Below are 13,030 nucleotides of genomic sequence, written 5' to 3'. Positions count from 1 at the left end.
CTAGAATGACAGTTTTAATGCCTATGTGTAGAATCCTAAAATTTGCCACTAATAGTTGATGAAGCTTTTTGGTGGTAGTTTGCTATGATAAGAACATTATGGGATACAGTCTCAGAAGCCGCAATGGTCTGTGGACGAGCTTGAGCTTCCTGTGAACTTAAAAACAGCGAGGGACGATTCATGAAAATAATCCTATTAGAAGCAAAGGGATAAACTTTCAGAATTGCTGAAATAGCTGTACATCAGCAATCAGCTAGCAAACATCTATAAAAAGAACAAAGCAATGATGTAGTAAAAGTAAGCATACCTTTGAATGCTCAATAATAAACCTGTGGCCAGACACACAAGTTACTTACCTTCATAAACACTCTTTGTAGTGGATACTCTATTCGACGGCCTGATTCCACACCTTTAGAATAATCTCAGGCACCAGAAAGGATCAGGAGATTTATTTCAGCCAGGGCTCCTCACATGCTGCTAGGTGGCACCATATAGTTCAGCCATGATTTTCACCACCCCAGAAGTAGCGAAGCAGAGCCACATAGAAGAGCCACCCTGGCATCCTGATATACGTTTTTTAATCTTTCTCCTTTCATCCATGGATGCGGAGCACTTTGAACAAATTGCAGTTGAGAGTGTAACTTGGGAAATTATTAAGATTTACGGGAGCCCACTTCACAGAAACAGGAGGTGGAGGAGCAGTGAGTAATCTGTAGTAAGATGAAGTATCCACCAGAAAGACATAATTGAAGGTAAATAACTTGTTCTTTTCAAGGAATACTTCTAACTGCAGATTCTTCATCTTTAGAAGAGTCACCGGAGTAGTACCTCTCAAAGGTGGAGGGTTTGAGGAGTGGACTCAGATTCGGAAGTCTTGAAGGACCAAAAGGGCTCACAGGTCCTCCTGTCAGACCAGAATGTTAAGGCAGCAGTGTTTTGTAAACATGTGTATGTTAAATTCTGGAAGGCGTCCAGAACCAGCACACTCCTAGCGGCCCTATCACAGACGGAGTGAGCCCACAATTCTCCTGGGGGTTATTTCTTAGGCAGCACATGGCAGATTCTAATGTAGATGACTATCTACTTTTGACGGAGTATTTCTTTCCACTATTATGTCTTTCTTGGACCCAGTGCATCCCACAAAGATCAGCAACATCACGATCTCCTGGTTAGTCAATATAGAAATTCAAAATTCTCTTGGAGCCAAGGCAATGGAGCCTATTCTCTTTAGAGGTCGTGGGGGAGTGGAAACTGTCAGCAAGGTAACTGACTTAATGACATGGAATAAAGATACCACCTTCAACATGAAGGCAGACAGAGTCCTCAGCACCAATTTGTCAGTGAAGAAAGTAGCACAGTAAGGCTCCCAAGAGAGTGCATGCAGTTCACTCATGTGGTGCGCAAAAGTGGTGGTGATACGAATGACTGTCTTGATTGTCAGAAGCTGTATCAAGCAACTGTGCATGATCTCAAATGACATGAGAGACGTTCAGTCTAGATTTAGGTCCCACTGTAGACTTACAAATGGTTTTAGAGGTAACATATGCATCAGGTCCTTCATGAAACTCATCACAACCGATGATTTAAAGAGAGTTTGATGATCAGGCAAACATGAAAACGTTAAAGGGGGTGATATGTACCGTTTACAGTGCTCACTGAAAGGCCATGCTGGGTTACCAACAAAACAAACAACAAGTCTGAAAGTTTGGCCTCGAGACAAATGAGATATTGGACAGTAGACCACAAACATTTTCCAGGTCCCCTGGGGTGGATGGATTTTGTGGATGGGTATCTTGATGCAATAATCACATTCACCACTTTAGACAGCAAATCAAAAGAATTCACTTGATGCCATTCAATTTACATGCTTTGAGATTCTGGTTGTGGAGGTTTGAGTGCAAGACCTTCCCGCTACTGCTGAGAGAGGCAGTCCTCCATAAAGGTTAGCAGGAGTGTAGGGTAAATACCTTGGAGCAGTAGCTCTGGGTACTACACTTTTCTGAAAGAACTAATGCAAATTTATATACCATAAACCACAACCCAGCGGGACATCCGGGAGCTTGTGAGACACTGAAGGAAAACAGATGGAAAAAACGAATCAAAATATAGCCAGAGAAAAGGTACAGACCTGGAAAAACAATTGAACAGTTAATGACTACTAAGCGGAGATGGGCCCAGTTTGTCCTCAGAACTTGAGTCAGGAGAGTTACTTGCAGGAACCCGTACAGGAGACCTGTGTCCTATCACAGAAGGAATGCATCTTGGCATGACCTCCCTGGAGTAAACTTCAGTGAGCAGAAGCTTTGAACTGTGTGTTCTCAAATGTGAATGCCAAACTGATCAAAAATAGCCAGTGTCAACTTGGGAGGGAGATGCCACTGGTGTTCCACCATCTGATGTGTGCTTAGCTCATCAGCTCTGGCGTTCAGGGCTACTGAAAAAGATCTTCTGTTGGTCCAGCCACTTCCATGGATGTAAAGCCTTCTGGCACATGATCCAGGACCTCACCTTGCTTTGCTTGTTGCAGTATCACATGGCGGTTCTGTTGTCCATTAGAATTTGTACGAGCCTTCCCATGATGGCAGGAAGGGTTTCTGGGCCAGGTGAATCCCCTGAAGTTCCAAAAGGCTGATGTGGAGCTAGCTCTCTACAGGAGCCCAAAGGTTCCTTAACTCCTCCTCCCCAAGATGGTCTCCCCTACACAGTAATGAAGCATTTGTTACAACTGTGACGTGCGGGTGGGGAGGGGAGATTGTCAGATTTGTGTTTATCTGCCACCGCACAAGGTCTTCTGAGAGGGGTCAGAAAGGCAACCCTGGTTCTGGGCCCATTGAAACCCTAGGTTGCACTGCAGGGTTCACATGTGCTATCTAATGTTCAGGACAAGGGGGATGCACGAGGCCAGGACCCAAGGAGGCTTCAAACCCCTCACCAAGACCCAGAATAGAGTATAAAATATCAGAACTATAGTGTAAATGTCCTAGACTTGCTGCAATGGTGGAACGGTCTTGAAAGCTACCATGTCCTGTATCATCCATATGAAGGGAATCCTCTGCACAAGGCTCAAGTAGGACTTTGGCTTACAGATGGAAAACCCCAAAAAGATTAAAAGTCTGGCCATCGTCCAGAGGTAGTCAGTGACCGACTGTGGCAAGCCCGTCTTGAGCAGCCATTCATTGAGGTACTGGAATACATGTATCCCCCCGACCTTCAAAGATGAGATGCGACTACCGCCATCACTTCTGTGAATACCCAAAAGACCAAAGTAAGGCCAATTAGCAGCACAAGAAATTGTAAGTGTTCCAGCCCCACTGTGATAAGCAGGTGGTGTCCGTGGGACTGCATAGTGGGTATATGAAAATATATGTCCTACAAGTCCAGAGACACCATCCACTTCCCTTGACCCAGGTCAGAGATGATCTGAGCCAGAGGGAGCATTCCTTCTTTAAAAAATGATTCAATGGCCAGAAGTTAATTATACGCCTGGAGTCTCCAACTTTCTTTGACAGAAGGAAGTAGCACAAATAGCACCATTTACCCTTCTACGATTCCAGCACCCAATCTATGGTACCTTTGGCCAGCAGGGGATTGACTTCTTGCATCAAGATAGAGTTGTGGGCCAATGAAAATCTCTCTGGTGTGGGAGAAATAAGCGGTGGGGACGAACCAGTGGGACACCAATCTGCTTTGAAAGTGCTGAGTTTGCAATTGCACTGGCAGGGAAGGTTGACACTGCTATTAAGCTAGCCCTCTGGAATAGCCTCCAATCTTAATATATTGCTAGTGAAATTCCATAGCTGTGGACTGTGGAGCAAATACCTTTGATCCTGTCATAAAGTCAGAGTTGCCAGGGGCTGGTATGTGCTGTGTGGCCACAGGTTGGCTGGCAGGAGGGGCTGAATACGACTTAGACAGAGTAGCCCATGAGGTTGTTAAATGGTAATGGAGGCTCAGATGAAGTTGGACTTGAAGAATTTCAGTAAAAAACAAAACGGCTTTCGTTTCCAGATTAGGCAATGGACATCGAGCACTTCTGTTCCTACCACAAAAGAGGCACTTTCTTCCATTGGTGGACCAGGTGGTGAGTCGTGGTCTCCTTTTGGTTAAGGGTCCAGGCCTCAAACATTTTACAAATCAAATTATAGACCTTCAACTGTATAATGCGAAAAAAGAAGGTTGGCCATTTTCCATCCTCATCAGTGACATGGCATTAGGTATGCCTTGGATCTCATCAGAGCTGAAACTGAATAGGTCTTCTAGCCTCTAACACTGGGGTTAAAGGAGAGGGTGAGACTAAAGGTCTGACTTAATAAACAATAGCTGTACCATAGTTAATTCATAGCGTGATGTGGGCTGACATCAGATCAGAGAAAGAGCAAGTGCCACACCTCGATCGAATACTGATGCCATTAGATTTGGCATCAGTGCCAGTATAGAAGGAACTGATTTGGACCCTGCGTTGGAGTGGAAGTCTGAACCAGCTTTGTTACAAACCAGAGACAGGACTCAAAGTGACAATAAGTGTGGGGTACAGGCCTGACCAGCAAAAGTCCAACTAGAGGCTCTGCAGCTTTATAGGGCTTAAATGCATTTCAGAGAATCCTCCTTGAAGACAGCTATTTTCTGCAGGGTCAGCGAAAGCCTAGGAAATTCATGGCATGCCAGGACCAAAATGAAGGACTGGCTCAGAGTCACAAAAAAATGGACCCATAAAGTATCAGCTTTGTGACTTCTTGTGAGACTGAGCGAGGATGGGGTCGAGTTCCATTTGGCTTTCTTGGACTTATGCCACATTTTTTACTTTGACTAATTGGAAGATTTCAAGTGAGAATGGTACTTTGCTTGGGACAAACCTCATCACCAAAAATGGCCCCATGACTTGAAGCACGAGCAGGACTTCCATTTTGAACATGACCTCTTATGCTCAGTAACAAAGAGGTTTGTACCTACTCGCTGACCACCTTTCTCTGTGTAAGGATGCACTTATTGCATTACTGTGAGTTTTGACTGGAGCCCAAGTACGCTAGACATAAGTCGTGCAGGTCAGTCACCGGCATCCGCTTCCTGCAATTGTGGCACAGCTTGAATCCTGTCAGGGGAAACATCTTCTCTGGCAGACTGACTATGATCATTTTTGAGTAGTCCAAAAACTAACAAAGTTGAGAGCAGAGCTCTAGATCTGAGCTGAAGGGTGCAGGAAGAAAGCAACTGTGGTCAGCGTGCAAAGATGGTGCTTCCAGACTGGTACAAGTCACCAAGGTGCCATACAGTGCCAACTACTGTCATGGGCAGCACTGCAGAAAAAAATATCTCCAGATGCTCTCTGGTACCTTAAAATATTCTAAAAGCAACAAGTTTGAAGTTAGATTCTGATGGACAGTTCGGTGTATTCTCATATGATGAATTTTACTCCCCTTGTATGGTCACCAGCACAATCAACATTCTATGCCTGACTTTATGTGCCCATCTCTACCGACCATAACTCATTAAGAGTAGGAAATCACTGCCTATCTTATGGATAGACCACTACGCTCACCCACACACACATTCTTGAAACCCCACTGCAGCGTTCAAGATACGAGGCTGTGGGAGCCTCTCCCACTTAGCACCCACTTTTGCTCCAATCTGCTGGTTCAGAAACTCTCCAATCACACTATTGTCCACTTCATTTTAATTGTCTATAATCTTAATTTTTCATATGGCTACTAAACTCCTACCCCAGGATTTATTATAAAAGTCTATACCAAATAAACCAAACTATATATTCAGGCAAAAATGTATTCTGTTCTAATTGATTTCAATTATAAAATGACCAATGCGAAAGGAGAAAAAGAAAGAGACTACAAACCAGAAGGCTAACGGTGCAGCCAATCTTTTTACCATCCACTTCTCCAACCTTCATACAGTCCCTAAAAAGAAAAAGAAAACGTTTAAGCGAACCTACTTGACGCTGCACTTTAGAAACAATTGGACAGACTAGGAATACATAAAATCAAGCTATTTGCAGCCCGGCATGTAGATATATTGAACATTATTTTTTTTTGTTAGTAAAACAAGAATGTGTTAGATTGCTCTTTCACGATGCAAATTCCTTTTACCAGGCCAAAATAGGTACAGAACATTTGCAATCATTACAAGAAGAATAAAAGTATGACTAAAAAATAGGATTGATAGCGGTGTGTTTAAAACAAATGCTACCCAATTGAGGAACACAAGACACTAGCTTTACCCCTTTACAGGAAACATCGCATCATCCAATATTGAAGTCAAACTACAAAATAACATCATTTTCAAAACTACGGTCTCTCAATCGTCAGTGCAACACGGGCTACTGATAGATCGATGGCTGGATGGTATTTGAAAAGACACGCTTTTTCTGTATGTTTACCTTCTGATATATACAGGTGATGGATGATGTGGTAACAAATCAGACTATTCATATGCATTGTACTCCGATGCTGACTAAGTGCTAAACAGACCACTCCTAGGAACACGTTCTGGAAGCCGTCCACCTGTGGCATGACTTCCACCTAACCAGCACCATCTAAGGAGCAGCCAGGACACATTCTACCTGGTGACACTTACCCAATAACAAATAAGCACAAACCCAGCAGAACCCACTACGGTGTGGTGCAGAGGCGTTGATTTCTTGCCTAAATAATCTTTTATTAATAACTAAAAACTAACTCTGTCGTCCAAGAAGAGAATAAACCATGGGCATGAAATAACATAGTAGTGCTAGACAGTTTCTTTCGATAACGATGTGCTAAACAACTAGATAGAACACAAGTTAAACCACTAGACAAGACACGCAGGTTACCACAGAAGGCAGCATGGAAAGGCCAGGAATCTGCAGATGAGAAATAGTAATTTACGTCATTTGACTCAAGTTGATATATTCTTTTAATGACTGCATACCTGAAGGATGTAACATTTTGTTCTATGCCTAAGTGATAATTACCCTAACAGTAGGTATTACGAGGTAGTTAATATGAGCTGCAAGTAATGTGTCAGGTGCACACTTGCCAGTAAGCCAAACCCCGCCAATCAACTTTCTGAATCATCTTCAAAGGTACATATTCTGTTGAAAATTCTTAATGTCCCTTATGCAGTCATCATTTTTTAAGCTCCTGCCTCAGCCCTGACATTCCGTTTGTTTTCTAGGTCACTAGAAGTAAGGTACGCAACGCTCATACACATTTTGTTTTTCACCTGGAAGGTAGCAGTGCCCAATATTTAGTTTGTGCTCCCCCTTCACATACAACTCTTCAGGGGATCCAGCAGGCAGAAGTCCTGCTAAGAGTGGGACACTCAGAAGCCTAATTGGGTCTATCAACTTATCCTTTTTGTCCCTACCCAGCAGAAGGCATAGAAATCACATCATTAGACAAGAAGCTATACACTTGTGCACGGTCCACCATTACATGGTGGAGTTGTGTGTTCAACTACTATGAGGGAAGCTCACACCGTCCAGTTCCACCATCACCTTTAAACACTCAAAACCATTCAGGTCAGGATGGGCCGGGCCATGCTTGGTAGATGATAGCAAGTTCACAGTCTGTTGCAACACCAAGTGAAGCAAGTACATCTCAGCCTGCCAGTTTCTCTGAACAAAAGTTCAACAGTGCCTGAGAGAGACATTGACCTGAAAGCCTACCTAGTGGGGGCTGATGGCCACAGCCAATTCCCACAGGTAGTAGGCAGTCCAGTACTAGACTTGTGATGCACGTTGGTGAGGGCCTACTAGTACCTAAATTGAGGGTGGCATGGGACCTCCAGTACTGAAGCCTCTCTCCCACCATCCTGCCTGCTTTTGGTGCTCACTGCACTTTGATGTCAACGCTTAACTGGTAGTTCATATGGCAATGTCAGTCTCCACTCTCAACAATGCACCCTTCCATCAATCAGGCCTTTTGCAAGAGCAAAGGCTGAGCGGCGGCAGCCACACCTGTTCCCTCTGTCTTCTTTTTCCTTGCTCTACGTGTCCCAGTGCTTTGGCTCTAATGTACAAGTTGCTTACCTTCGGTAATGAAATATCTGGTAGAGACATATTCTAGTTTCAGATTACTTCCCTTAGAATTTTCCCCAGGCGTCAGACTGGATCCGGAGATTTTTCTTCGAGCAATACCCTCCCACGTCGGTAGGAGGCGTTGGTCGACATCGTGGTGACGTCGGGAGTAGTACACAGACACTACCCTCGCGCAGTGACGTCAGTTTCTTTTAATGACTTTCCATGCCAGAGCGCAGAGCCGCTAAAAACACTCAGATTGGTGCGCCAGAGTTAAAGACCTGAAAGGGGGAATCCCTGTCCCTAGAAATCAGTTCGCAAGTGGGGAGGATGGGTGGGCGGTAAGGAATCTGCAACTAGAATATGTCTCTACCAGATATTTCATTACCAAAGGTAAGTAACTTGTACATCTGATAGAGACTTCTAGTTGCAGATTCCTTACCTTAGAATAGATACCCAAGCAATGCCATCCTCAGTGGTGGGCTGCGAACCAAGATCATACTAGAAAGTCCTGCAGGACCGAACACCAAAGTAGCCGTCTCGACGGACCTGACTATCAAGGCAGTAATGCTCTGTAAACTTGTGCAGGGATGCCCACGTAGCTGCCTGACAGATATCCAGGACAGGAACTCCGCCTGCTAACGCAGTGAAAGCAGCAGTTCCTCTGGTGGAATGAGCCCGCAAGCCTTCAGGAGGTTGCTTCTTTGCCAAAGCATAGCACATTTTGATGCAAAGAAGCACCCATAGAGAGATTGTACGCTTTTGCACTGCCTTCCCTTTTTTTGCACCCACATAGCCAACGAAGAGTTGATCGTCCACCCGGAAATCTTTAGTACGAATAAGGTAGAATGCCAACGCTCTTTTTGGGTCCAGACAGTGGAGTCTCTCCTCCTCATGGGAAGAATGTGGGGGTGCATAGAAGGTGGGCAAAGTGATAGACTGGCCTACATGAAATGGTGTAACCACCTTAGGAAGGAAGGAAGCTCTAGTGCGTAACACTACTTTGTCAGGATGTAAAGACAAGTATGGAGGTTTTGAGGAAAGGGCTTGAAGCTCACTCACTCACTCTGCGAGCAGAGGTGATGGCGACCAGAAAGACAGTTTTGAATGTGAGGAGCCACAAGGGACAATTACGCATTGGCTCAAAGGGGGTACACCTCAAATAAATAGTACAAGATTAATGTCCCACTGAGGCATGATAAATGGAGCGGGAGGAAGTAAGTGGGTGAGCCCTTTTAAGAACCTACTCACAATAGGAGATTTGAAGAGAGAAGGCTGATCAGGTAGCCTAAGAAAGGCAGAAATGGCAGATAAATACCCTTAAGGGTGTCCAAAGCAGAGCTCTGCTGGGCTAAAGAAAGAATGAACAGAAGAACCTCTGACAGAGGGGCAGAAAGGGGATCAACAGATTTGTTGGTACACCATGCCACAAATTTATTTCAACAGCTGGCATTTACAGTTTTAGGTGATGGACGCCTGGCTGCCAAGATAACATTGCAGACTTCGAGTGGAAGGGCAAAAGCCGTCAACTGTTGCCGCTCAATCACCACGCATGAAGGCGGAGGTTGGACAGGTTCGGGTGCAGAACCGTCCCCTGTAGCTGTGACAGAAGATCCGCCCAAAGAGGCAGTCTGAGTGGAGGATAGATGGACATGCCCAATAGCTCTGGATACCACACTCTTCGAGCCCAGTCCAGAGCCACCAAGATGACTTGGGCCTGGTCATCCTTGATTTTCTTGAGAACTCTGAGAAGAAGAGGGATAGGCGGGAAGGCGTAAAGGAGGCCTGAATTCACCTTGAGACGAAAAGCGACTCGGAGTAAGTGCCGCCTTGGAAACTCCCACGCGCAAAACAGCTGACATTGCGGGTTCTCTGCGGAGGTGAACACATCTAACCAAGGCTCTCCCCACTGCTGAAAAAGACCTTGTGTCACCTCCGGGTGGAGACGCCATTTGTGATCGACTGTGCGTCGACGGCTGAGTTTGTCTGCTCTGGCGCTGAGGGAACACGCCAGATGTTGAACCATCAGGGTAATGCCCTGATGTTCCAGCCATGTCCAGAGGTGCAGTGTCTCCTGACAAAGGGTCCAGAACCCTACTCCACCCTGTTTGTTGGACTACCACATGGCGGTACTATTGGCCGTGAATCCCTGCACCACTTTCCCTTTCAAAGAGGGAAGTAATGCTTTCAACGCAAGCCTGATCACCTGGAGCTCCAGCAGATTTATATGGAGTCCCAATTCTGCCGGAGACCAGAGGCCTCTGATCTCCACCTCTCCCATGTGGCCGCCCCAACCCAGAAGTGACACATCTGTTAGTATAGAGAGATCTGGTTGGTGAAGGGAGAGGGATCTGCCGTGGACCCAATTCGGATTCGAAAGCCTCCACTGCATGTCTTTCGCAGTCCCCTCCGAGATCTGGACCATGTCGGAGAGATTCCCCTCATGCTGAGCCCATTGGAACTTCAGGTCCCACTGCAGTGCCCGCATATGCCATCTGGCATGTGTCACTAGCAAGATGCAGGAGGCCATGAGGCCCAGCAGCCTCAGAGTCAGTCTCACCGAAACCCAAGACCGAGACCGAAAAATTTGAATCATAGCCTGAATGTCTTGGACTCGCTTTTTGGGAGGATAAGCCAGAAACTGCACTGTGTCCAGAACTGCTCCGATGAAAGGGAGCGTTTGAGAGGGAGTCAGGTGTGACTTCGGCACGTTTATAGTGAACCCCAGCATGTGCAGGAGGTTCACCATAGTCTGAAGATGGGACACAACTGTCTGGGGCGAGTCTGCCTTCAACAGCCAGTCGTCGAGGTAGGGGAGACTGAGACCCCTAACCTGCGCAGATGAGCTGCAACCACCGCCATCACTTTTGTGAACACCCGAGGGGCGCTGGTAAGGCCGACGGGGAGCACAGTAAACTGAAAGTGCTCGTGACCTACCACGAATCGTAGGTAACATCTGTGGGCAAGCAGGATGGGGATGTGGAAATAAGCGTCCTGCAAGTCCAACACTACTATCCAGCCTCCTGGGTCAAAGGCAGACCGAACCTGAACCAGGGTGAGCATTTTGAATTTCCCCTTCTTGAGGAAGTAGTTCAGGTCCCGAAGTTCTAGGGTAGGACGTAAGCCCTTGTCCTTCTTTGGTATCAGAAAGTAGCGGGAATAACAACCACGACCTACTTCTGGCACAAGGACCTTTTCTATAGCTCCCTTGGCCAAGAGAGCTGCGACTTCCTGGCGGAGAAGCGCCAAATGATCTTCCGGACGATGATGGAAGGATGGTGGCATGTGTGGTGGAGCAGATTCGAAAGGGAGGGAGTAGCCCTTACGAATGATCTGCAAAACCCACCCGTCCATGGTGATATGTTCCCAGTGGGGCAGGTGATGACGGATCCTGCCACCAACTGGGTGGGAGTGAGGGACGGACTAGGAGGGCTGCAGCAGGGGCAGAGGTGGACTGGATAGACCTCTGGTTCCCTGTCCCACGACCACGTGGGAATCGGGTCCCAGGCCACGCATAGTCTGGCCAGCATGCGTGGCACAGTGGCTGGGTGGAGTCGCAACAGGGTGCCCCTTCCGTGTCCACGAAAGGGACAAAAAGTGGACTGCGGTGGGCGAGTGGCAGAGGAAGGACTGATGGACCGAGCCGTAGCCCGAGAATCCTTGAATCTCTCCAAGGCTAAGTCTGCTTTGTCTCCGAAGAGACGGGTGCCATCAAAGGGCATGTCCATGAGTGACTGTCAGACATCCCCTGAGAAACCAGAAGTGCGCAACCATGCATGGCGCCGTAAAGCCACTGTCGTTGCAATCGATCTGCCCAGAGAGTCGGTCGTATCCAGCCCATAACGGATTGTGAACTTTGTCGCGTCTCTCCCATCGTTCACTGCTTGGGAGACGATAGCACGGGCCTCCTCTGGTATCTGCGGCAGGACTTGCGCAACCGTATCCCACAGGGAGTGAGTATAACGTCCCAAAAGGAATGCAGTGTTTACAGACCGCAGCAATAGACTAGAGGAAGAAAACAACTTCTTGCCAAACTGTTCCAGCCTTTAGGATTCCATATCCTGGGGTGCGGAAGGGAACGAGCCTGAAGAAGAGGAAGCCTGGATAACAAGACTCTCAGGCATGGGGTCTTGGGACAGGAATTTACGGTAGTTCAGAGCGGGCCTATGGCAGCGAGCGATATTCCTGTTCACAGGAGCCCCTGTGTTGGGTTTGGACCATCGGTGAGGGCCTCATTGAATGGTAAAAAGGGTTCTGAAGTAGAAACCCCAGGCTGAAGCACCTCCGTCAGGAGATTAGACCTTCGCCCAAATCCTGTGCCCAGTCCATAGCAGGGTCATCCTGGTATTCATGAGGGTCCAGGGACCCCTCCAATTCTTCCTCATATTCATACTTATAGGAAAAAGGGTCTGAATCCGACCTGGGGCAAATAGGCCCCATAGAAGCCGAAGGTGGCGGCGGCTGACGCCGCTCCGACTCCATGTCGTCGGGCATAAGAATTTGGTCGACGTCGATAGTGAGCACTACCGACGTTGGGAGCATCGATAATCGACCCAGCACCTGGGAAGGTCTCGAAGGTGCGACCGGCGCCGGTGCGGATCCGCACAAGGATCCGGAGGTGACCTCGGTGGCCGGGGCCGAAGCCGCCGGCGCAGAACCCGAAAGCCCCTCAGCCAAACCCCTTGGGCCTGAAGGCGCCATATCGGGGTCAGCCCGCCCAAATATGAGGCACATGGCCACGTAAAACTCTTTCAGTTGGGCGGGGGTCGCTCCCGCTCCAGGAAACTCGTAGAAGCACGGAGTTGACCCAGACACAGGCTCAGAGGACAGAGGCCTAGTGCATTGACGCTCGTCTCGCATCGCATCAGCCGAGCGACGAGGCGAAGTCGGAGAGCGATGGGACTTTTTCGACTTCTTCTTCTTCTTCCGTTGACCCGAGGATTTCAAAGAAGACGAGTGGTGATGACTCTGCAACCGATCTCGATACCTTCCTCTTGAGCGAGACCGGGACCTATGCGGATG

The 13,030-nt window shown here is 47.4% G+C and overlaps 1 protein-coding gene across 2 annotated transcripts in view; it reads right to left on the bottom strand.

Moving 5' to 3' along the window:
- The window catches only part of DOCK4 (dedicator of cytokinesis 4), a 1,300,588-nt gene that overhangs the window by 184,276 nt on the left and 1,103,282 nt on the right, over positions 1 to 13,030 (bottom strand). For both annotated transcript variants that reach the window (XM_069228963.1, XM_069228964.1), the window contains one exon: positions 5,849 to 5,909. In XM_069228963.1, coding sequence (XP_069085064.1) covers positions 5,849 to 5,909 — 61 coding nt within the window. The remainder of the gene's footprint in view (positions 1 to 5,848; positions 5,910 to 13,030) is intronic.

Source organism: Pleurodeles waltl, chromosome 4_1 (genome assembly GCF_031143425.1).
Source record: "Pleurodeles waltl isolate 20211129_DDA chromosome 4_1, aPleWal1.hap1.20221129, whole genome shotgun sequence".
NCBI classification, from domain to species: Eukaryota; Metazoa; Chordata; class Amphibia; order Caudata; family Salamandridae; genus Pleurodeles; species Pleurodeles waltl.
The sequence above is the reverse complement of the archived record's forward strand: the minus strand, read 5'-3'. Positions and strand labels throughout refer to the sequence as shown.